This window comes from Stegostoma tigrinum, chromosome 1 (assembly GCF_030684315.1).
Source record: "Stegostoma tigrinum isolate sSteTig4 chromosome 1, sSteTig4.hap1, whole genome shotgun sequence".
In the NCBI taxonomy this organism is placed as follows: domain Eukaryota; kingdom Metazoa; phylum Chordata; class Chondrichthyes; order Orectolobiformes; family Stegostomatidae; genus Stegostoma; species Stegostoma tigrinum.
This window is the reverse complement of record NC_081354.1, coordinates 127,539,576-127,565,652: the sequence shown is the minus strand read 5'-3', so window position 1 is coordinate 127,565,652 and position 26,077 is coordinate 127,539,576. Positions and strand designations below refer to the sequence as shown.

The following is a 26,077-nucleotide window of genomic DNA, read 5'->3' as shown; positions in this document are numbered from 1 at the left end:
CTGGCTAGGCAGTATTTATTGCCCACCCCTAATTGCCCAGAGGGCATTTCAGAGTCAGCCATGTTACTATGGTCTTGGAGTCACATGCAGGCCAAACCAGGTAAGAATGACAGTTTCCTTCCCTAAAGGACATTAGTGAAGCAAATGGGGTTTGATAATTGACAATGGATTCATGGTCATCATTAGACTCTTAACTCCAGATATTTTATTGAATTCAAATTCCACCAACTACCATGGTGGGATTTGAACCCAAGCCCCCAGAACATTACCTGTGTCTCTGGATTAGCAGTCCAGTGATAATACTACTAGGCCATCACCTGAGGGAAGATTGCTCATGAAACATCTGAAGATGCAGTGCTTAGGTGACCATCCTGAGAAACTCTGACAGAGGATATGGACTGAGATGATTGACCTAGAACAACCACAATCATCTTACTTTTGTGCCAGGTATGATTCCAACCAGCAGAGAGTTTTCCCTCATGTGAGTATTCTGAAATATCTCCTTAAATGTCTGCCACTTCTACTCTATTAACCTATCTTGTAATCTAATTTCTCAGCTCACTTCCACCAGCTCTGTATTCATCCTCGTATAACAGCCCCTAATTAAGTTTAACACACTAATTTTAGATTTAAATCTTCTCTCCCTCAAAATAAATGTGGTTTTCAATCATTTATGAACAATGCTATCCAGGGCACCTTCATGATTAGGTCATTAATTAATTACTTCTCATTGCACATTACCAGAAATAGTGTCAAGTTTTCCCTGACTGTCTCCAGAAAATGCTGCTCTAAGAAGCTGCACTGAAAGCACACCATCAACCATCATCCAGGCCATATTTGTCAATCTAAGTCATCAAATCTATATGTAAATTTAAATTACCCATTATCAATGCCATACCTTTCGCTCAAATCCTTACCATTTCTTCCTGTTGAGGTTAGGCTGTATAGGTCTTCTCTTCCCATTGTACTAATTTCATCTTTTACCATCAAAACTGCAACTCTTAACTGTTCCCTCTTTCCTATAATTCCTAAATATCTTGTATATTTCAACATTCAGATGCAATTCCTCATCACCTTGCAACCACATCTCTGCATAAGTTATCAAACTACACATATTAGTGTCTTTTTTTTGCTGTCAATTCATCTGTTCTGTTATGAATGCTCTGTGCATTCAGCCACTGAATTATTAAGTCTATGCTTTTATAATTTTTATTCCACTAGTCTTTTCTGCTGGTGTACTCTTAGGCTTGCACATTCTGTGTCTGCCTGCCTGCCATGCTCTAATCATTATATCACCTATTGCCATCTTATTGTCTTGCCTTGACTTCTCCAATCAATGTTCTATCAAATAACTGATAAAAGTACAAATAGATTAAAATGATGAGGTACTGAAATATATTATGCTTTTTTATTTGTAATTGTATTTCTAACAATATCTACTGATATTATTTTCTTCATGTTCCAGAACTACGAACAAACATTTCTATGAAATAACTTCTAAAATGCCAGTTAACAAAACAAGACCTCCATTAGATCAAATTGGCCCAGAATATGTTATTACTCTAATAGTAAGTATGTGTTGCATTTTCATGGCATTTTGTTGCATTCAGATGTGCATTGATTGGTATTTTCTGTTCAGTATTCTCCACTTATTTCCTAAAGGACAATAATGTACGTAAAATTGTTAACGTGACATTAGTGTTTGCATGTGAATTAATTCGTCACCAAAGTTATTTGAAAGCCCATTATAAAATCAGTTTCTTAGGAAATGGATATAAAAATGCTGCAACTAATTTTTATTATTTTTTAAAGGTCAATACTGGACATTTCCCTATACAGACCACCTATGTCACAGTTAATATACCAGTATCTACAAAAAAGGACAATCGACTTTTGTATCTTGTTGATGTAACTCAAGTATGTGTTTATAATTTTTATTTAATAACCAGTTCATAACTAGCAGTATGAATCACACCTGAAATGTGCTATGTGACAACTGTAACTTTTTGTATGAAGAACAAGGCAGATCAGGACTGATGAAAATCTTGTTTTCACACCTACCTCAGTAAATAGAATTTCTTGTGCCAGGATGAAATATATCAGGGATAATGTTGACTCCAAGATGCAATGTTAGATGATCGATAGTGATAATGATTTCCATAGAAATATAAATCAGTTGCTTTCCACTTCCACTTGAAGTCAAAACTCCCACCATCTGCTTAATGTGAGATCATAAATACACATTCAGTTTTTTAAAAAAATGTTAAACCCAGTAAAACGGGAACAAATATTTAGTTGTCTTCATCTGTCAATTTTGCTTCTATTACCTATGAGGTAGACCTGCTTTTTTTATTGCTGACTGTAGTTCATGTGTGTGTGTGAAACAGTAGGTTTCTGGAAAAATGATGTATATCAACAAATTTTCATGTGTAAAATTTTTGCCTGTCTGTGCATCTCATTGTTTGTCTTATTCAAGCCACATATTTCTAAGACAATCCTTGTGCCCCTCGTTGTCACCTGTACTAATAAGCAGGTTGAAGGCAATTTCTGAAGTTGGTACTCAGATCGGTCATGAGGAACATTGGAAGGGTATTCGCTTCTCATTAATTGAGAAAGTTTAGGGTAAGGATCTGTACTGACAAGCTTAGGGTATGGATGGATCTGTACCACTGGCAGGCACTGCTCTAAGGTGAAATAACAATTCATAAAATTATCCCATTGGAAATTTAAACAGACATTGGCTGATCAGGAACATTGTAAGAAAGTTAGATTTATATCAGTACTACAACAACAAAGAAAACAAACTCCTAAGCCATAAGCGTCAGTCATAATTTGTCATTGCAATTTATTCATTGCCCTGCCTTTTGCATTTGAGATTGGTCTCATTAGCAGTGAAGGTATTTGTGATTTTCAGTTGGTTATTCAATATAATAATTGTGCTTTTCAAAAAATGATTGCAGAGCAACAACATCATTTGTGATGCAAAACTTGATACACTGGACGTCACCAATTATCATTCCACAACTTTTAACAAGGAGAGCTTCCGCAGTTTCAGTGATTTGGTAAGGCAATATGGTATTATTTAAAATTTATGCTATTGCTATTAACGTGAAGCTTCACCACTTTATTAATGTTTAGCAATTTAAATATTCTTGATCTATTTACCACCATCTACCAGCTGGGGCCCAAGCTTCTGGAAGTCATGTGTTCCCAAAGCCAACCAAGCAGAGCTCTTGTCAAGTTATGCATATTTTGGTGGTTACTAAGTAATGTAGAAGGACTTAGTCAAATGTTTTATTTTCTTTATTTATTCATGGGAGGAGGGCTAGGGACTGGCTAGGCACTATTTATAGCCCAGCCCTACTTGCCAAGAGGGGAAGACTCAACCACATTGCTGTTGGTCTAGGGTCACATGTAGGCCAAACCATGTAAGGATGGCAATTTCCTTCCCTAAGTGACATTAGTGAGCCAGGTGAGATTTTCCTGATAATCGACAATGGACCACATGAGGTTCCCCATAGGTGTCTCGCCTCAAAGTTGAAACCAATATTTAGTGCTAGTTCCTGTCAAGTGCTTTTTGTAGACCAGAGTTATATGCAGCGCAACTTGATATGGGATATATTCCCAGCCTGCAGAGCCTGTCTAGCATCAGAATCAGTGCCGCAAGACTCCAGTAATTGATATATAGTTTGTCTCCAAGCTACTAAATTTTAATATGCTGTATTGGATCAAACAAATGGGGAATGAAGGATTGGTGTGAGAAAAGTTTGTCATGGCAGATGCAGAGACCTGCAAGATACCAGTCTCATAGTCTTCAGTTATCAGCTGTGACTCCTCAGATACCAAAACAGTTGATGTCCAAGTGCAGAAAAGCCTTGATCCCTGGTAGACGAACAAGTGGCAAGGGCAATAGACGTGGATTATATGTCATCCAATCACATGAGAGGACCCATTTTTCCAAGCATACAAACACTTGAATTCGGCCTTTCAGCCCGTGACCTTGCTGTGCAATTCAATAAGATTATGGCTGATTTCATTGTAACTTTATGTCAACATTCCCGTCCATCTCTGATAACTTTTCCATGCCTTGCTTAACAAGAATCCATGCCACTCTGCCTTTGAAGTATTGAGGGACTCCTTTTCTTTCTGTCCCTTTTCAGGGAGAGAGTTCTGAATTCTCATGGCCTTCCGAGAGAATAATTTGACTAATTTCTGGCTTAAATGGGCAATCATTTACTTTTAAACAGTGACCCCTAGTTCTGGATCCTCCCATAAAAGGAAATGTCCTCTCCACATTGTCCCTGTCAAGGGTTTTCAAGATTTTAAATAATTCAATTTGCTGCTTACTCTGCTGAACTCCAGCAGATACAAGCCTAGCTTGTGCCTCCTTTCTTGATAAGACATCCAGGCCATTCCAGATATTAGTCTGGGAAATCTTCACTGAACTGCCTCCAACATATTTATATCCCTGTTTAAATAATGGGACAAATACTGCATATAGTACTCTATGCACAAATTCACCAGTGTACTGTAGAGCTGAAGCTAAATCTTCCTATTTTTGCTTTCAATTCCCCTTGTAATTATTATAACATTCTATTAACTTTCTTCATTATTTGATGTACCTGCAAGCTAACCTTTCATGATTCATGTGTGAGGACAACCAGTTGGCTCAGTATCTTAGCCCTATAACTTTTGATTTTACATGTACATGGTAAATAAGTCATCTATCCCTTCTGAACCATGAAATTCAGCCCACAGATTATTGTTTTACTTATAACTTTAAATTGGTTGCAAAGATTCAGGTAGGTCATAAGCAGTGTTTTGTAAAGATGAGAGGGAGTTTAAGGCATGCCTCTATAGAGGAGACCCCAAATGACTAACAAAACAGATGGCAACCACCCAAACGCAGACTGGCATATAATTTGATACCTGTTAAATTATTAGGAACTCTCAGAGACTTCATAGGTCAACTAAGATGCCAACATCTCTTCAAACCACACAAAAGAAATACTAGACACATGATAATGCCAAACGCCAAGAAGAGGGAATTTAATCATCTCCCCTAGACATTCAAAAACATTACCATTAATGAATCTTCTGCCATCAACATCCTGAAGTGTATCACCAATAACTTTAGAAATATATTTGAACTACTAGTGACATAAACATTCACATGATAAAACATAAAATTGTAAAACTTTGACTATAACAAATTAATTAAATGTAACATTGACTAAAGAATATTTTTGTATTCTTTAAACTTCAGAGAAAATCTACCATTTAACTGTGAAAATAATTGACAAGCCAACTTCGTGATTATACTAATGTTTGCTATGCTTCCTGTCAGCTAGCCAATCTTCTATCTATACCAATATGTTACCCTCTAAGCCATGATCATTCATTTTCCACAGTAACTTTTGACCTGATGCCTTATCAAATGCCTCCCTGAATCTAAGTGCACTATATGATCCAGGTCTCCCTGATCTACAACACAGGCAATTTTTTTTTAAAGCTCTTTTTAAAAAATCAGCTAAACACAATTTTATTTTCACAAAACTATATTGAAATATTCTAATAGCTCTGCAATAATGTCTTCAAATATAGTTTCCAATCTCTTCCCTATGTCAGATGTTAAGCTAACTGGCCTGCAGTTTCCTGCTTTCTACCTCCCTCCCTTTTTGAATAAAGGAGTGAGTCTCACTATATTCTGACCTGGGATCATCCCCAATCCAGAAAAGATTGCCAAAACATCATTTTAGATTTCCCAGCTGGTATTCCAAACAAGGAGCCAAACCTTATTACTGGAATGTCTGGACATTTTGTGAAATTTTATTCACATAATAAAAAAATCCATGATTATGCTTACTTTGTCAATTTTCTTTGTTTCTGAAGAATTGTGACAATGTCAAATGTGAAAACTTTCTATGCACTATAAACAACCTCAAAATGAACAACCAATACACGATCAAAATTGTTATGAGGATCTGGCTGGATACATTTATAAATGTAAGTACCAATGATAAGATTATTCATAATAATGACTTTGCATCCAAGTTTTTAAAGGTGCACTTTCTCCGACTCTTGAAAGATTTTTTTTATTGATTTGTGGGATGTGGTGACACCAGCTGGACCAGCATTTTTCAACCATCCCCAATTGTAGTGCTGGTGTTCTCTAAGATATTTTCTGTAATGTGCACTTCTATCAGCATGACTGTGAGGCTACCGTTTGACTTGTCTATGAAACAATTCTTACAAATTTGATATTAGCCCCAAGATGTTAGTGTATTGTTAGGTTGAAAGTACCTCATGAGTTCTTTAAGATCTGATTGAAGTGAATACACGGAGATACATTTGCTTCAATATAGCAAATTTATTATAAGATAATAAAGTGTGAAGCTGGATGAACACAGCAGGCCAAGCAGCATCTCAGGAGCACAAAAGCTGACGTTTTGGGCCTAGACCCTTCATCAGAGAGGGGGATGGGGTGAGGGTTTTGGAATAAATAAGGAGAGAGGGGGAGGCGGACCAAAGATGGAGAGAAAAGAAGATAGGTGGAGTGGAGAGTATAGGTGGGGAGTTGGGGAGGTGGGGAGGTAGGGAGGGGATAGGTCAGTCCAGGGTAGACAGACAGGTCAAGGAGGTGGGATGAGGTTAGTAGGTAGGAAGTGGAGGTGCGGCTTGGAGTGGGAGGAAGGGATGGGTGAGAGGAAGAACAGGTTAGGGAGGCAGAGACAGGCTGGACTGGTTTTGGGATGCAGTGGGGGGAGGGGAAGAGCTGTGCTGGTTGTGTGGTGCAGTGGGGGGAGGGGACGAACTGGGCTGGTTGTGGGATGCGGTGGGGGAAGGGGAGATTTTGAAGCTGGTGAATTCCACATTGATACCATTGGGCTGCAGGGTTCCCAAGCGGAATATGAGTTGATGTTCCTGCGACCTTCGGGTGGCATCATTGTGGCACTGCAGGAGGCCCATGATGGACATGTCATCTAAAGAATGGGAGGGGGAGTGGAAATGGTTCGTGACTGGGAGGTGCAGTTGTTTGTTGCGAACCAAGCGGAGGTGTTCTGCAAAGCGGTCCCCAAGCCTCTGCTTGGGTTCCCCAACGTAGAGGAAGCCACACCGGGTACAATGGATACAGTATACCACATTGGCAAATTTATTAGCTTAATTTTCTTAATATTTATTCAAACTAATGATTGAATCTACCAGCTCAATCTACTGCACATGCAAACAAACAAGCAACCCCTTCACCTTAAACTACCTTGTACATCTGCCTGCTAATGTGTCTCACTGCCTGTAGGCTCATAGAGGACTGGTAACAGTGATGTTGGAGCTCTATCTCAGATTCCAAGGCACTGTTCTCACAAACCTGATCCGATGGTGAACCGCCAGTAGCTGGGAAAGTCCCTGATATTAATCCTGCCAGAATCTAATGTTGAGTGCTGTACCACCATTTCTTATTACTTTCAATATTTTTCCAAGCATTCCTTCTTGAAAGAAAACAACTCCAGATGTCTCCGTGTTAACTGCACAATAGTCTGTTTCCCAGGTTCCAGCTAAGATCAGTACAGTTAACTTCCAGCCAAAACAGGCTGTTTTTTGTAGTAGACCTGCTTCCGATATAATTTACACTGTCTTTGATTTCTCATTAGCATGTCCAATTAACCTTTAACAATCCAGTTTGGAGGTACTTTTTTTAGTCCCAACGCGACAGTTAATTGGGAGGTCTTTGCCGGACCAATACGATTTAGTGTGTCGTTGTCATTTCCAGTGGCTCGCTCAATACGAAGCTTGTCTGTCCAGGTTCTTTCTTGTTTGACACATTTCAGCTGTTTGATACAACTAAATGGCTTGTCATGCCATTTCTGAGGACTGTCGAGGGTCAGTCACTTCGATCCATCATCTCGAGTCACACGTAGCCCAGAACAGATAAAGACAGCAGTTTACCCTCCCTAAAGAACATTAGTATATAAGATGGATTTTTACAATAAGCACCAACGGTCTCATAATCATTATTAGACTTTTAAGTTCAGATTTATTTGGATTCAAAATCCACCATCCACTGTGGTGGGATTCAAACACTGGCCCCCACAGTATTTCCTAGGTTTCTGGATTATTGGCAGAGTAACAATACCACAATGTCATCAGCTTCCCCATCTTTTCCATTAAAATTGCAATACTAGTCTAGTGAAAGATACTGAAAGTGGCCATTTATGAATATTTTGTAAAAATTCTAATTATAATACCTGACAGCATTTGCAGTTCATCTTATTGGCAGTTATGACTGAAAATTTTAAGTTGTACTTAATTTTATGGTGTGCATGTGATTGTTTCCTCATAATTGGGTTAGAATTAAACAGAGAGCAATGATGGTACATACAGCTTTTTCTTTTAATTTCATGTGGTCCTTTGTAAAATATATTACATTTCATTATAACTTTCCCATCATCATCTTTTGTTAAAAACCAGGGGGTTTTGCCTTTCTGATCAAAGGCATTGAAACTAAGAGTAGCAATATTACAACTACTCCAGCTAAGATGAGTAACTATTCAACAGCAAATTACCCTTGATCACTGGGATTTCGTTCAGATACGCTCTGCCTTTGTTGTCTGAACAAGGCTGAGGGAAACATGTAACTACATTTTTAAAGGCATACTGACTTTATATTTACTGCTGACTGATCTCTGACCCTGGAAAATCTACTTTTATATTTATTTCCATTATTGTATAATAATTATTTTAATTATTATATTGTTATATAATTATGTAATTTTTATATCTGAATTATTTTAAAGAAACAAAACAGCTGAAGTTTATTTATTATATTTTAGTTCTAAATTGATTCCATGTGCACATTTCAATCTATTATTTTGTTTTGTGTAGAATTATTAAATGTGCACAGTAGATTTTAACTTCCTAACTCACTGTCCGTGAGAATTATTCAAAGTCATTGGTTCCTTAGCCTGCTTAAAAACACCAATGTTGGTGAAAACCGGAGATCCCCTTGAGCAGATGCCTGAATCAAAGCAAGGAATAGAAATGGGTAATTCTTACTACAGAATTTTTATCCTCTGCTCTTTGCCAGTAAAAAATAAACAGAAGCTGATAAATTACTTTGTTTCAACCCAACATTTTTGGCTGTTGTCCTTCAATGATAATCTGGTGTAAGGATGCCACTAAAGGTGCTAGTCTCTTAGCATTGTTAAATAATTGAAAGGTTATATTTTTATCATCTTTTATGTGTACTTCACACATTCATGTTGGTTGAGACTAGTGAAATTTTAACATTCTTACTAAGTTTTACTTTTTTATAGGCTGACTTTCAAAGAATAACACTGACTTCATTGGCACAGATTGATACAAGGAATCCGTTGTTAATCATCGATAGCAATACCTTAACAGTAAGTGACCTCAGAACTATAAAGAATTATTAAACAGATGTGAAATATAGGAAATCAGATCTTGAACGTGATTAAGAGAACAATGAAAGTAGAAGGTACACTCGGAGACAAGTTAAGCACAAATACCTTGAAATGACATGAGAATATCACCATTTTAACACTTAATAATTTTACCAAACTCAGCATCAGAAGTGTAACTTTCAGGGAATTTCTTACAAGGTTTCTCTTCGTGAGTTCTACTAAGTTATTTCAAGCAATTTTACACTGTTTACCTTATTCTGTAGGTGCCACAACTCTAGGGCACCACTCTCTCCCCTGCCAGGATTTCTGCCACAAGTGCCATATTTAAAGTCCGACCAAGCACCAGGTCAATTACTGCCAACCACAAATAGCCCTCCACAGTACATGCAGTGGGAGGTACATGATAAACAAAAACGCTTCTGAGGGTAAAAAGGGGATTCAGGTTACACTTTATCAAAAATAGAAGGTCACATTTGTGAATATATTTCCACTTTTCTTTATCTTCCGGCTGATGAACTGCCATTGTAACTGCAGCTATGAGAATCCAGTGACACAACCTAACCCCAGCACCATCTCATAAGCGACTCTAAAAGAATGTTACTTTTTCCCCAACACAGCATAACATCTCATCAGTGTTCAGGACTGACCATGGGTCACCCCCCCCCCTATCGACTTGGGAAGACAGCCTCAACAGAGGAATGGCCAGGCCCTTAAATGATCACTGTGCAACTCCCCAACTGACTTACCACTAATCCCCAGTCTGGTTGAACTGGACCTGCAGGACTGACCATGTCCCCTGACTGGCAACAGTTCCACTAGAGGAGCAACACCTTATTACCTGTGATAATGGGAACTGCAGATGCTGGAGAATCCAGGATAATAAAATGTGAGGCTGGATGAACACAGCAGGCCCAGCAGCATCTCAGGAGCACAAAAGCTGATGTTTCGGGCCTAGACCCTTCATCAGAGAGGGGGATGGGGTGAGGGTTCTGGAATAAATAGGGAGAGAGGGGGAGGTGGACCGAAGATGGAGAGAAAAGAAGATAGGTGGAGAGGAGATATACCTCCCCACCTATACTCTCCTCTCCACCTATCTTCTTTTCTCTCCATCTTCGGTCCGCCTCCCCCTCTCTCCCTATTTATTCCAGAACCCTCTCCCCATCCCCCTCTCTGATGAAGGGTCTAGGCCCGAAACGTCAGCTTTTGTGCTCCTGGGATGCTGCTGGGCCTGCTGTGTTCATCCAGCTTCACATTTTATTATCTTATTACCTGCTTAGGTACCTTACAGCCCTCAGGGCTCAGCATTCAGTTTAACAATTTCAGAACACGAACACCGTCCTCCATGTCTGTTACCCAACCCAAGCCCTGTATGGTATGGGTTGCTCACAGCACAGCCAACCTATATTCAATCATTCACACTTCTCGATAGCATCCCCTGCTCAGCATTTATCTCCCTTATGTCTTATCAGCATTCCCATTAATTGCATCTCCTCTCTCTCTCTCTCGACACTGGCTCCACAAATTCTATTCACTTCTCGCACCCCTCATCATCAGCATAAATGCCATCCTTTCTCAGCTGCTTTTAGTTCTGATGATGGGATTTGAAACGTTAACCTTGTTTTTTTCTCTATAAATGCTGCCAGACCGACTGAGTTTCTCCAACCATTCTGTTTTTGTAACAACTTCTCTTGGCATGACCAAGGACCACTCTTCTAAGACTTTGAGACATGGCCATTTCATTGAAGCTATATTCAGTGTTTTGGCCTCTGAAGCCACTGGCACATACTGATAGTGTGGCATTGACCTGGCACAATGCTGTAAAGCCACATCCCCTTGAAATGGTAGTGGTTGGCTTTTCCAAGGCAGGAGGAGCCTGTACAAGAAGGATGGGTTGCACCAAAACTGGAGGAGCACCAATATTCCTGCAGGGATGTTTGCTCGTGCCACAAGGAAGGATTTAAATGAGTGTGGTAGAGAGGTGGAATCAAAGGTAGTAGGATGGTATGTGGAGTGTTTGAAGAGAAGAGAGGGGCCAAATCAAATAACTCTCATAGAAAGTACAGGCAGGGGCAAGGTTAGTGAACATTACAGGACTTGTAGTCTGAAGTGCAATTATTTTAATGCATGGAGTATAACAGAGAAGGCAGATGAGCTTCAAGCCTGGATTAGTTCATGGATATGTGATGTGTTAGCTTTTACTCAAACTTGACTGAGTGCAGGGTAGGGCTGGCAGCACACATTCCAGGGTTTAGATGGTTCAGGTATGATAGAGGTGGATGTAAAACCAGTGGGGTATTTGCGTTACTGGTTAAGGAGACTGTGCCACCCAAGAGAGGACATCTTGGAGTGCTCATCCAGCTGCATTCGACCAACTGGCATCAAAGAGCTCTAGCAAAACTGGTATCAATGGGTATCAAGGAGCAAATTCTCCAGACTCACTGCAGAAACACTGTGGCTGAAAGAGCAAGTCAGAAGATAGGAATACCTCATTAATTAACTCACTTCCTGAATCATCAAAGCCTGTCCACCATCTATAAATCAGGAATATGATGGAATACTCCCCACTTTCCTGGATGAGTGCAGCCCCAACAACACACAAGAAGCTTGACACCATCTAGGACAAAGCAGCCAGCTTGATTGGCATTACATCTATTAGCACCCACTCCCTCCACGACCAACGCTCAGTAGCAGCAGTGTGTGCTATCCACAAAATGCATTTCAGAAATTTACCAAAGATTCTCAGACAGCACCTTCCAAACCCACTATCACTTCCATCTGGAAGGACAAGTGCAGCTGATATATGGGAATACCACCACCTACAAGTTTTGCTCCAGCTATTATTAGTATGGAAGGACAAAATGTGGCAGCATGGGTTTGGAGGGCTGAAGGGCCTATTTTAGTGCTGTATTCTTCTTCATTCTTTGTTCCAAGTCAGGCACCATCCTGACTTGGGAATAAATGGCCGTTCCTTCACTGTCGCTGGGTCAAAATCCTCGAATTCCCTCCCTAATGGCATTGTGGGTCAACCCACAGCAGGTGAACTGCAGCAGTTCAAGAAGATAGCTCACCACCACTTTCTCAAGGGCAACTAGGAATGGGCAAAAATGCTGGCTCAGCCAACAATACCCATGTCCCACAAATGAATAAAAGCAAAAGCAAATTCATATGGATAGAACTCAGGAATAAGAAAAGTGCAATCACTGCTGGCCTTATATTATCAGTCTCCCAACAGCGGGTGTTAGAGGAACAGATATGTCAGCAGATCATGGAAAGATGTGAAGACTACAGGGTTGTTCTATGGGGTGATTTTAATTTCTCCAGTAATCACCGAGGCTCCCTTAGTGCCGGGGCAGAATTTATAAGGAATATCCAGAAGGAATTCTTGAAACAATATGTAGATAGAATCCCTACAGTGCAGAACAAAGCCAATCAAGCCATTAAGTCCAACCAACCCTCCAAAAAGGAACACACCAATACCTAGCCCCCATCCTATCCCGTAACTCTGCATTTCCCACAGCTAACCCCCCCTAACTTACACATCCCGAGACACTAAGGAAAAGTTAGCCTGGCCAATCCAATTAACCTGCACATTTTTGGACTGTGGGCAGAAACTGGAACATCTGGAAGAAACCCACGCAGACACAGGAAGAATGTGCAAACTCCAAGCAGTCACCTGAGACTGGAATCAAACCCAGGCCGCTGGTGCTATGAGGCAGCGGTGCTAACTACTGAGTTTCCATGGTAGCTCATATTGAGTCACTGTGCTGCCCCAGTGAGATAGTCCGTCAGGGAAGAGGCTGCATTAGACCTTGTACTGGGGAGTGAGCCTGGCCAGGTTATTGAAATTTCAGTGGGGAATCATTTTAAGAATAGTCATTATCTTAAAACCTATGGAAATATAATTGTGGAACAGGATAAGGCTGATCTTTTGATGAAAGTGCTAAATCAAGAGAACTAATTACAACAGTATTAGGCAAGAAGTGGAAAAGTGAATTATTGGCAATTATATGAAGGTAAATCCATATTTGACATGTCTAAAAGTCTGTTGATCAGGCTTCAGTGCCAAAATGCTCCTGTCAGGATGAAAGATAATGATGGCAAGTTTCAGGAACCTTGGATGATAAGAGATGTTCCAAGCTTAGTTAAAAAGATAAAAAAAAGTGGATGATGTCTTTAAGTATTTTACATCAAGAAGGACTTGGATGACAGTAAGCCTAGACAGGGGTTTGATGATACTCTGGAGCATGTTGATATTAAGGAGGAGCTGGTGTAGGTTATCTTAAAAACATTAAGGTGGAGAAGACCCCAGTGCATGATGGGATCTATCCTCAAGATATTGGGGAGGAGATTGTTGAGGTATTGATAGAGATCTTTGTATCCTCTGTAGCCACAGACGAGACCCCAGAAGCCTAGAGAACAGCCAATATTGTCCCTTCGTTCAAGAAGGACAAGAGACAATTCAGCAAATTATAGGCCAATGAGCCTTACATCAATGGTAGCAAAATTATTGGAGAAGATTATTAGGGACAGGAACTACTCATATTTGAAAAAGAATGGACTTATTAGGGATAGTCAGCATGGCTTTGTGTGGAGGAAGTCTTGTCTCAAAAATTTGAGTATTTTTCAGGAAGTGACAAAAATGATTGAGGGTAAGACAGTGGATGTTGCCTACATGAACATTACTGAAGCATGTGAAAAGGTCTCTCAGGGTAGACTGATCCAGAAGATCAAATCGCATGGAATCCATGGTGAGTTGGCAAATCGGATACATAATTGGCTTGACCATAGAAGACAGGCAATAACAAAACCAGAAGTTGCTGGAAAAGCTCAGTAGGTCTGGAAGCATCCGTGGAGAAAAAAATCGGAGTTAACATTTCAGCTCTTGTGACCCTTCCTCAGTTCTGTAATTCATATATATGGTAATATATACAAATGATTTGGGTGAAATGTCAGTCATCTGATTAATAAGTTTGCAAATGACACGCAAATTTATGGAGTTGCGGATAGTGAGGAAAGATGTCAAAGGATGCAACAGGATATATATCAGCTGGAAAGTGGGAGAAATGGCAAATGGAGTAATCTGGACAAGTGTGAGGTGAAGCATTTTGGGAGATGAAATGCAAGAGGACAGTATTCAGTATTCAGAGTTATTTGGACACAATAACGTAGCATATTATTCTAAAGCTCTGATCTTCAATTGCCTAAAATAGCTTTTACCTCTTCCATTGCCAATTTTATGTTTAAGATGTAGATTCTGGAAGGAGCTATTTTCTGGTTGGAGGAAGCTAAGTGTTGGCTGCAGCAATTAGATCTAAATATGCCTCTCCCACATTAATTATAATTAAGAATGTCTGCTGCCATAGCTACCAGATGTAGGAGTTCCAACTGTGTCAGCAATAAATTTAGGTTTGTTCGTGTATGTTTTTGTTTGAGCCATTTAATGATTTTATAAATTGCTAAGTAATATATTTTTATCAGACTCTCACATTCTTTTATGGCCTTCTGTTGTTCTGTTAAAAATGGAATTTTCACTCATTGGCAGATGAGGATGACTCTCTTTCACTGCCAGGGTGAGTCCGTAGATGGTACAGACTGACTGCTGCAGGCTCTGTTACACTTGGGGTTGGTGGTTGTCGCAGAAAGTGGCAGGTGGGGGTGCTGATATGGCAGTTTACTCCTTTCGCTGTTTTTGCCTAGCTTCCATCTTCCCCAGCAGCAAGTCTTGACGTGCTCAATGCCTTCGCAGATCCTCCTCCCCGACTTTGAATGGTCTTGGGCTGATAACTCCCAGGTGTCTGTGAGAATGCCACACTTCACCAGTGAGGCCTTGAATAATAAATAATAATAAAAGAAAGAACAGCGGATGGTGGCGATCTGAAACGAAAACAGAAGTTGCTGGAAAAACTTAGTAGGTCTGGCAGCATTTGTGAGCAGTAAACAGAGTTAATATTTTAAGTCCGGTGGCTCTTCCTCAGATCAGAGAGCATGTAGGAAAATATTTATCTTGACCCTAGAAGGGGGAGGGCTGACCTGATTCAGGCTGGCAGGGAGTTATTCTGCCGGATCTGCTCAAGCCTGAATTTACTTTGCAATAGAATATCAATGGCATTTAGACCTCAGTCTGCAGGTATAAGAAGAATTCCACTGACATTGATTGCTTATTGCAGAAGGTAATCAACCTGGTGATTCTCGCTACATCTTGCGTCAAAATTTGAGGTCTTTAAAAAAATAAGTTAATTGAATTTTGAAAACAAACACTAATTATCACCTGTGATTTGTTGGTAGTTAGAAAATGGAAGTATTCAAATTATTAACATCAATTCGATAGACTGTCTGTGCGAGAAACACGGAGGCAGATTTCCTCATTCTGATTTTAGTTCTATGATTTTAAAAAGCTGAAATTTGAAAATACATAGAATCATAGAATGGAATACCTACACAAAGTTCAAACTTTTGTTAATTGAATATATAATCACCCCAATTTCTGAGATCTATCAGATAGAAGAAACAAAGCCAGGGACAGACTGGGACTTTGTGGACTGAATGGCCCATTCCTGCACCGTACAGAATGCACATTAAAGAAACAATCACAAAGTAACAAATGTTTGCAGAGATTTCTTACAAGTTTGCAAATAAGTCCTGCCCTGTGTCCATCAGGAATCCCCAAATGGTTTCAAACTGAGACAGTTACATGCCATTCCTTTTTGCTTTCAACTGAAAAGCACCAAAAAAATCTACCAGCAGCTACACCCTACAGTCTACCATAATTCTTCCAAATCTCAGGCACCCTCTGCACATTTCTAGCAAATAGGGGTTCTCTCTTTTAATAGCAGTTCTAGGCCAAATAGTTCACCCAGTTTGTTGAATGCCAACAGGCCCACTGGGAAATTTTGTGCACCTAACTCCAGTTTGGCTCAGGTTTACACTTTACTGGCTCCAACGCTTAAGACCATCCCTAGGCGATACTTAAACCCTGGGCTACCCCAATGCAGCTAAACCTCATTCTTCCCAGTTAGTGCTTCTTCAGTTCTCTGCAGAAAGACTGATGCCACCCTCAGCACTATAAGCTCTATTATGTGTGGGCCTAGGAGACAGATCTGGCAAGAAAAGGGATCGAATCTCACATTGTTAGCACCAAACTGATCCACTTCACCCTTCCAACAAAGGAAACTGATCAATTATATTTAAACCAAGTTAGTAAGTTTGTTAAGCTTTTGAACAGAATAAATATGTAACTTTTTAAAAAATATGACTTTTAGACGCCAGTTGAAATATCAAGACCAATGAAGGAAGAAGTTCCTATCGGAGTGATTGTAGGGAGTGTGATCGGAGGACTACTTGTACTTCTGGCATTAACTACTGCCTTGTGGAAAGTAAGTACTTTTTAAGTTTTCTAAATTTCAGATGGTTCAAACAAATTTGCACAGTTATTAAAGATAACATGGCGTGAAGCTGGTTGAACACAGCAGGCCAAGAGGCATCAGAAGAAGGGTCTCTACCCAAAACGTCAACTTGCCTGCTCCTCTGATGCTGCTTGGCCTGCTGTGTTCATCCAGCTTCACACCGTGTTATCTCAGATTCTCCAGCATCGGCAGTTCCTACTACCACTCAGACAGTTATTTTTGAGTTATCATAAAATGTACAGCAGTTCCTAAGGCTATGCAATTCCGTAATTTGTTATCCCAGTATGTAGCATCCACTTGAAAGTTACATTTAAATTCGTAATTGATATAAAAAACATGAGTGAGGATAATGGACAGATGGTTCCCTGCATAGCATTGTAAGGAATAAAATGTTAAGGTGTTTGTTCCAGTTATTGTTGAATGAAAGGAATTAAACCAGACAAACTACCTAGCATTGACCAAGGCATCAGAAACAATTGCAAACACACCTTGTCAACCCTGCAAAGCAAAAACATTTGGTGGCATGTGCCAAAATTGGGAGAGCTATTTCCAGAAAGTCAGACATAGCCATGCTCTCAGAATCATACCTTACAGAGAACATCGCACACACACCATAACCATCCCAGCGGATACCCTGTCCCACTGACAAAGAACTAACTCATGAAAGGTACGCAGTGAGGAAAGGCTGGCCCTGGGAGTCTTCAACCTTTATTCTGGACCCAATGAAAGGTCATGGGATCAAGTCAAACATGGGCAATGAAACATCCTCCAATTGCCATTCACATTCACTCCCAGTTGATGAATTGGTCCTCTTCCATGTTGAACAACACTTGGAGGAAATACTGAAGGTGGCAATGGCACAAAATGTACACTGGGTGGGGGACTTCAATTTCCATCAACAAGAGTGGCTTGGCAATTCCACTACTGACTGAGCTGGCTGAGTCCTAAAGGACATAGGTGCTAGCCTGAGTCTATGACAAGTTGTGAGGAACCCAACAAGAGGAAAATATATACTTGACCTGGTCCATACCAATCCACCTGGTGAGATGCAACTGTCCACAATGATCCATGATGAGTCAAAATACAGAAGAGAGATAGAAGACTTGCTGATGTGGTACAATTAAAACAACCTGTCTCTCAATGTCAGCAAAACTAAAGAACTGTTCATGACTTCAGACAGAAAGTAGGAGATCATGCCCCCACCTACATCAACGGAATGGAGATTGAGAGAGTGCAGAGCATTAAGTTCCCTGGAGTGATGATAACCAACAATCTATCCTGGACTTGCCACTTAAATGCAACAGTCACGAAGGTAGAACAATGCCTCTTCTTCATCAGGAGGCTCAGAAAATTTGATATGTCCATGCCTCTTCAACTTCTGCAGATGCACCGTTAAAAGCATACTGCCCGGGTGCATATGGCCTGGTGTGGCAACTGCACTGCCCAGGACTGTAAGAAACTACAGGAGGTGGTGTGCACAGCCCAAACCATCACAGAAACCAACCTTCCATCCATGGACTCTATTTACATAGTTTGCTGCCACAGAAAGGCTGCCAACATCATCAAAGATCCATCACACCCTAATAATAACATCCTACAACCTCTTCTGTCAGACAGGAGATACAGAAACCTGAACGCACCCTCAAGCAGTTTTAGCAAGATCTTCTTTCTGATCGTTATCAGACTGTTGAATGGACTCTAGCCTCAAATAATGTATCCTGCAATGGAGCCTGTATGTCTCTAAGCCTTTTGATCTGTAGATCCTTTGCTTGCTGTAATCTGCCTGCACTGAAAATGAAACTTTTCACTGTATTTTGGTACACACGATAATAAATCAATCAATCAATCAATCAAGATAATAGCTACCATCAGACAGTCCTAATGGAGATAATGTCCCACCTTCTCATTGAAGATATCCTTCATCATATTGTGTACCACTACCACCATACTACATGGGACAGATTTTGAGTAGATCTGTTAATTCAAACCTGGGCATTCTTGAGGCATTTTGGGCCATCATCAGCCACAGAAACACAGTTTGCATTCTCATATCCCCCTCTACTATTACCATCGAACTAGGAGATCAACCCTGTTTCAATGAAGACAGTGTGCCAGGAACAGTTCTGAACATACCTAAACATTGCGTGTTAACAGCCACTCTGTAGGACTACATGCATGACAAACACTAGGATCAGCATGCAACAGACAGGGTGACACATTACCATAACCAACAGATCAGATCTGAGCTCTGCAGTCTCACCAAATCCGGCCGTGAAAAGTACCGGACAATTGAACAACTCACTGGAGGAGGAAACTGCACACATATACCCAACCTTAATAGTGGAGGAGCCCACCACATCAGTGCAAACAACAAGGTTAAATGTATTACAACTACCTTCAGCCAGTGTGTTGAGTGGATGATCCATCTCATCTTCTTCCAGAAGACTCCAGCATCACAGACGCTGGCCTTTAAAGAATTCTATTCACTCCACGTGATTCCAACAAATGGCTGAAGGCGTGATAATGAGAACTGCAGATGCTGGAGAATCCAAGATAATAAAATGTGAGGCTGGATGAACACAGCAGGCCCAGCAGCATCTCAGGAGCACAAAAGCTGACGTTTCGGGCCTAGACCCTTCATCAGAGAGGGGGATGGGGAGAGGGAACTGGAATAAATAGGGATAGAGGGGGAGGCGGACCGAAGATGGAGAGAAAAGAAGATAGGTGGAGAGGAGAGTATAGGTGGGGAGGTAGGGAGGGGATAGGTCAGTCCAGGGAAGACGGACAGGTCAAGGAGGCCGGATGAGGTAGTAGGTGGGAAATGGAGGTGCGGCTTGAGGTGGGAGGAAGGGATGGGTGAGAGGAAGAACAGGTTAGGGAGGCGGGGACAGGCTGGGCTGGTTTTGGGATGCAGTGGGGGGAGGGGAGATTTTGAAGTTGGTGAAGTCCACATTGATACCATTGGGCTGCAGGGTTCCCAAGCGGAATATGAGTTGCTGTTCCTGCAACCTTTGGGTGGCATCATTGTGGCACTGCAGGAGGCCCATGATGGACATGTCGTCTGAGGAATGGGAGGGTTCATGACTGGGAAGTGCAGTTGTTTATTGCGAACTGACCAGGGGTGTTCTGCAAAGTGGGCCCCAAGCCTCCGCTTGGTTTCCCCAATGTAGAGGAAGCCACACTGGGTACAATGGATACAATGGATACAATATACCACATTGGCAGATGAGCAGGTGAATCTCTGCTTAATAGGGAAAGTCATCTTGGGGCCTGGGATGGGGGTGAGGGAGGAGGTGTGGGGGCAAGTGTAGCACTTCCTCGGTTGCAGGGGAAGGTGCCGGGTGTGGTGGGGTTGGAGGAGAGTGTGGAGCGGACAAGGGAGTCACGGAGAGAGCTGTCTCTCCGGAAGGCAGATAAGGGTGGGGATGGAAAAATGGCTTGGATGGTGGGGTCAGATTGTAGATGGCGCAAGTGTCGGAGGATGATACGTTGTATCCGGAGGTTGGTGGGGTGGTATGTGAAAATGAGGGGGATCCTCTTGGGGCAGTTGTGGCAGGGGCGGGGTGTGAGGGTTGTGTGGCGGGAAATGTGGGAGACACGGTCAAGCGTTCTCGACCGCTGAGGGGAGAAAGTTGCGGTCCTTGAAGAACGTGGACATCTGGGATGTGCAGGAGTGGAATGCCTCATCCTGGGAGCAGATGCGGCAGAGGCAGAGGAATTGGGAATAGGGGATGGAATTTTTGCAGGAGGGTGTGTGGAGGTGTACTCTAGGTAACTGTGGGAGTCAGTGGGCTTGAAATGGACATCAGTTACTGGCTTGGCATCCCAAAACCAGCCCAGCCTGTCTCCGCTTCCCTAACCTGTTCTTCCTCTCACCCATCCCTTCCTCCCACCTCAAGCCGCACCTCCATTTCCTACCGACCACCTCATCCCACCTCCTTGACCAGTCCCTCTTCCCTGGACTGACCTATCCCCTCCCTACCTCACCACCTATACTCTCCTCTCCACCTATCTTCTTTTCTTTCCATCTTCGGTCTGCCTACCATCTCTAATTGCTTTATCAGTGACCTACCCTCCATTACATGGTCAGAAGTGACACCTCAGATACTGAAGCAGTTAATTTCCATATCCCACAAGACCTGGATAACAGCCAGGCTTGGATTAACAAGTGGCAAGTAACATTCACACCACACAAGTGCCAGATAATGACATTCTCCAACAAGAGGGAATAGAACCACCATTCCCTTGCTCAAAAATGCCAACAGGGATAACCCTGGAAATTGCAGGCCAGTTAATCTTATGTCAGTGGTGGGCAAATTATTGGAAAGGGCTCTGAGAGACAGGATTTATGATCACTTGGAAAAGCACAGTTTGATTTGTGAAAGTCAGCATGGATTTGTGAGGGGTCGATCATGCCTCACAAAACGTATTGAATTCTTTGAAGCAGTGACCAAACACATAGATGAAGGTAGAGCAGTGGATGTGGTATACATGGATTTAAGTAAGGCATTTGATAAGGTTCCCCATGGTAGGCTCATGCAGAAAGTAAGGAGGCATGGGATAGGGGGAAATATGGCAGATTGGATTCAGAATTGGCTGACCCTTAGAAGACAAAGGGTGGTAGTGGATGGAAAATATTTAACATGGTGCTCAGTTACAAGTGGTGTACCACAAGGATCTGTTCTGGGTCCTCTTCTATTTGTGATTTTTGTGAAGAATTTGGATGAATAAGTGGAAGGGTGGATTAGTAAGTTCATGGACGATATGAAGGTGGGTCGCGTTGTGGACAGTGCGGAGAGCTGTTCTAGGTTACAAAGGGTCATTGATAGGATGCAGAGCTGAGCTGAGAAGTGGCAGGTGGATTTTAACCCTGAAAAGTGTGAGGTGATTCATTTTGGAAGGACAAACTTGAAAGCAGAATACAGGGTTAATGGAAAAATTCGTGGCAGTGTGGAGGAGCAGAGGGATCTCAGGGTTCACATCCACAGTTCCCTGAAAGCTGCCACCCAGGTGAATAGAGTTGTTACAAAGGCATATGGTGTGTTAGCTTTCATTGATAGAGGGATTGAGTTCAACAGCTATGAAGTAATGCTCCAGCTACACAAAGGCCTGGTTGAGCCACATCTGGAGTATTGTGTCCAGTTCTGGTCGCCCCATTACAGGAAAGATGTGGAATCGTTAGAAAAGGTGCAAAGGAGATTTACCAGGATGTTGCCTGGAATGGAGGGAAGGTTGGGAGAGCTAGGGCTTTTCTCTTTGGGACAACGTAGGATCAGAGGTGACTTGATAGAGGTGTACAAAATAATCAGAGGTATAGATAAAGTAGACAGCCAGAGACTTTTTTCCTAGGGTGGGGCTAACTTTTACAATGGGACATAGTTTTAAAGTGAGTGGAGGTAGATATAGGGGTGACGTCAGAGGTAGGTTCTTTACTCGGAGATGGTAGTAGAGTCAGCCTCATTAGGGACATTTAAGCGGCTATTAGATAGGCATATGGATGACAGTATAAGATAAGGGTGGAGGTTAGACAGACCTTAGGTTTAGGGTAAAAGTTTGGCACAACATCATGGGCTGAAGGGCCTGCACTGTGCTGTACTGTTCCATGTTCTATGTTCTATGTTCTAGAACCAATATCACATAACATTACCCTTCAGCAAGATCCTGGAGGTTGCACTGGCCAGAAACTAAACTGGTTAATTCCATAAATACTGTAACGACAAGAGCAAGTCAGAAGCTCGTAACTGTGCAGTGACACACTCACCTCTTTTATCTCAAAAACCTATCCATTATCTTCAGGACACTGGGCAGGAGCATGATGGAATACTCTATGTTTTCCTGGATAGAAGAGTAGGGTGGGGAGTGCATTAGGAGGAGGTAAGATGCAGCTATTGTAGCACTCCAAAAGCTTAATACTATAAACATAGTAGCCTCCTTCAGAGATAGTAGGAACTGTAGATGCTGGAGAATTGAGATAACCAGGTGTAGAGCTGGATGAACATGGCAGGCTAAGCAGCATCATAGGAGCAGGAAAGCTAATGATTCAAGGCTAGATCCTTGGGTCTGCCTTCAACATTCACTCTCCTTGCCTCAGAAACAATGTGGCAGTATTGTGTATAAGCTGTACTGTGGCAAATCTCCAACAATATCTTCTAAACTTGTGGCCTCTACCACCTGGAAAGACAAGGACAGCATGTATTGGAACGCAACCATCTACAAGTTCTCCTCCAAGTCACACACCATCCTGATTTGGAATTATACTGCCATTCCCTCCTTAATTGTTTTGTGGATCAACCCACAGCACATGGACTGCAATGGTTCAAGAAAGCAGCTCACCATCACCTTCCAAGGGCAACTATGGCCAGACAAAAAATGCCGCCAGCCAGCGATGCCCATGTCCCATGAGAGAATAAAAAAAAATTCCTTCCCTGTCACTGGGTCAAAATCCTGAAACACCCTTCTTCACAGCACTGTGGTTGCATCTACATTTCATGGACTGCAGCAATTCAAGAAGACAGCTCACCACCACCTTCTTCAGAGTAACTACAGATAGTAAATAAGTGCTGGGCTAGACAGTGACACCCCCAGTCCATGCATAAATATAACTTTTAAAAATCACAAAATGTTACAATTCAGAAGGTGGTCACTTGGCACATAACGTTTGTCCTAGTTCTCTGAAAAGGAAAGTTTTTATCCTTCCATTGACAAACCTCCATGCACATTTTTGAACATAGAGCTTCTTTCTTGCTGTTCTGGACACATATTTAACCCAGTATTAGAATTAGAATTATTGTCACATGCACTCAAGTCACAGAAGAACAGGAGTACAGTGAAAAGTGTACAATGTCACCAACAAGCAATGCCATCTTAGGTACAAAGAAAAAGAGAAAATAAAGAAGAGTTACACTGCATTACAGATATACATAGTATATGTTTGGATCACCTGTAGTATCATCTATGAAGGGAACATAGCAGTTCATAGTTGAGTGAATCCCATTGGCTGGTTACTTGAGGAAATGTGGATTTTTAATTTGAATGATTAATCTGAATGACCTTTTCTTCCCTGAAATAAAAAAACAGCTGGGATTCTTTAAAAGAAAATACAACAAACTGGAAAAGGATGAAGAGGACAATGAAAACAACGGTGACCAAGATGTTGAAGAAGAATAACAAACAATATTTAAGTCCACTGTGAATGTTATTCGCTCTGTTTAGCAATACTTTTTGGGTTGAACAGCTGAAGGATCTGCTCACAAAATGATCTGAAATATCAACTCACTATTGAGTGAGTTTGATGATATTCCAGAAAAATATGCATGTTCTGTACATTCATTGTTTACATTTTACAGAAGTGAAATTTCTACTTTTATAGAAAAAGAAAATATTTTTCTCTGTAACTGACACACTAAAAATCATAGAGGTACATGTCTTTAATATGCATTCTTTCTAATTCAGCAAGTAAATTTGTGCATGGTCAATTTTGAAGAAAAATGGACAATTTTCCCAGAAATTTCACCATTAATCCTTTAGATTTCAAAATACAACTTCACCATTTCAGTTTCACAAAATATGCTTCATATTTTAATTGGATGATACATGGTGAATAATTGACAGTCATTTAATTTTATTATATAATATCAACATTGTAAATGATAAAAATAGTAACATTCACAGCTTAGGACATTTTAACTTACAACTAGTATCAACAGCAACAAATAAAAGATAACAGTGCTGTGTGGTACTTTACTGAATACCACTGAGATGCTGAATACAAATCTTTGCATGGCAGGAAACGTTGCACATTAAGAGGGAAACTCAAAGATATGACACTTGCGTGCAACTGCTGTACAAGTTTGCTTGACAAGTGGTGGTCCAGGGTTCCTGCTACCAATACATTAAAGGTTATCCCCATTGTCTTCATATGTACACTGACCAAGGTCAAATTTGGATCTGATCAAAAACAGTGGCATTACATGTATCCAATAATTACACACAATATGGTACCACATCACAAACTATGGAAAGTTAATTCTCGTTTTAAAATTGCATGCTTTGAATTGCAATGCAATATTGTCAATCAGACTGCAGTGATATACTATTAAACTTTATTCTAGAAGAGATACTTGTTTCACTGCACTGTGTCACATACATGTTTCGATATTTCAAATTTGATCAGTGAAGGAATTCATCTGAGATATACTTGTGACATATTCGAAGCTCAAAGTAGCATCCTAACCACAACTAGAACAACCACTGTGTGGTGGGCTTAATTTATAAAAGCCACTGTCATGGTGTGTGTTCAATGGTACTAATTATGTAAATAAAACTTTTCTAATTTCTTTTGCACAATATTTGTTAGGAATTGTTTTTATACAAGTTATCTTCGGGATTAGGTGAAAATCATAAGAAATAACAAGAGAAAATACTTTTCAGGTCTGGTACTGTTTTAAATCATGTGATTAGCAGTTAATGTTACATGTGGATTAATTATTCTGCCTCCAATATGTGATTGTATTTTTGGTTTTTTTTGTAAAAAAGTTACTGCCAAAAACACTGTTGTAAATCAAATGTGCTGAGCACTCTGGTAGTTGTTTGAATTCTTACATAAAAGCCAGCTATGGTGCACTGGTGGGGACTTTGCTATTTGCACTGGTATGTTTATATATATATATATACAGAATTATTTGAATTTTCCTGTATTAAGTTTTCAATTAATATTTATTAGGGTTTTTTGTCTCAACTTAACACATGTGGTTGCATGGTGAAATGAAAATCTAAATGATTTTCCAATTATGCATTAACTCCTTTTCATACGGATTGTTCTAGTTTCTATGGCTCCCAGGCTTTATTAAAAATATATACAGTACTGGATCTCTGTGCTTTCTTTTACTCTAAATGCTATTACGATTAACGTAATTTTCCAGGGCGTTGTTTCCACAGGAGCTTTTACTCATCTATTATCCTTCTCCAGTCCCGTACAAGGCTTGAATAAACAGACAGACAGGGAGACAGAGAGAGAGAGAGAGAGAATAAAAAATGGACTCCAAGTTTTAAGTTCATTCAATTTGAAAGCCCTGATATTTCGAGAAGTTAAGACTCAGAGAGAGACTTGGCTGTACTTGTACACTAAAAGTATGCAGAGCAGCAGGCAGTTAGCAACATTGGCTTTTATTACAGGGTGATTGGAGCACGAGAATATGTGAGTCTAGCTGCAAAAGGCAATCTGGATGACATGCAATTCCAGTCTCCACATCCAAG

The 26,077-nt window shown here is 40.8% G+C and overlaps 1 protein-coding gene across 2 annotated transcripts in view; it reads left to right on the top strand.

Moving 5' to 3' along the window:
• The window catches only part of itga2.2 (integrin, alpha 2 (CD49B, alpha 2 subunit of VLA-2 receptor), tandem duplicate 2), a 180,755-nt gene extending 155,065 nt beyond the window's left edge, over positions 1–25,690 (top strand). For both annotated transcript variants that reach the window (XM_059648563.1, XM_059648562.1), the window contains exons 24-30: positions 1,466–1,568; positions 1,813–1,917; positions 2,961–3,062; positions 5,893–6,006; positions 9,312–9,398; positions 16,679–16,792; positions 23,900–25,690. In XM_059648563.1, coding sequence (XP_059504546.1) covers positions 1,466–1,568; positions 1,813–1,917; positions 2,961–3,062; positions 5,893–6,006; positions 9,312–9,398; positions 16,679–16,792; positions 23,900–23,989 — 715 coding nt within the window. In that variant the 3' untranslated portion in view covers positions 23,990–25,690. The remainder of the gene's footprint in view (positions 1–1,465; positions 1,569–1,812; positions 1,918–2,960; positions 3,063–5,892; positions 6,007–9,311; positions 9,399–16,678; positions 16,793–23,899) is intronic.
• Positions 25,691–26,077: the final 387 nt, after the last annotated feature.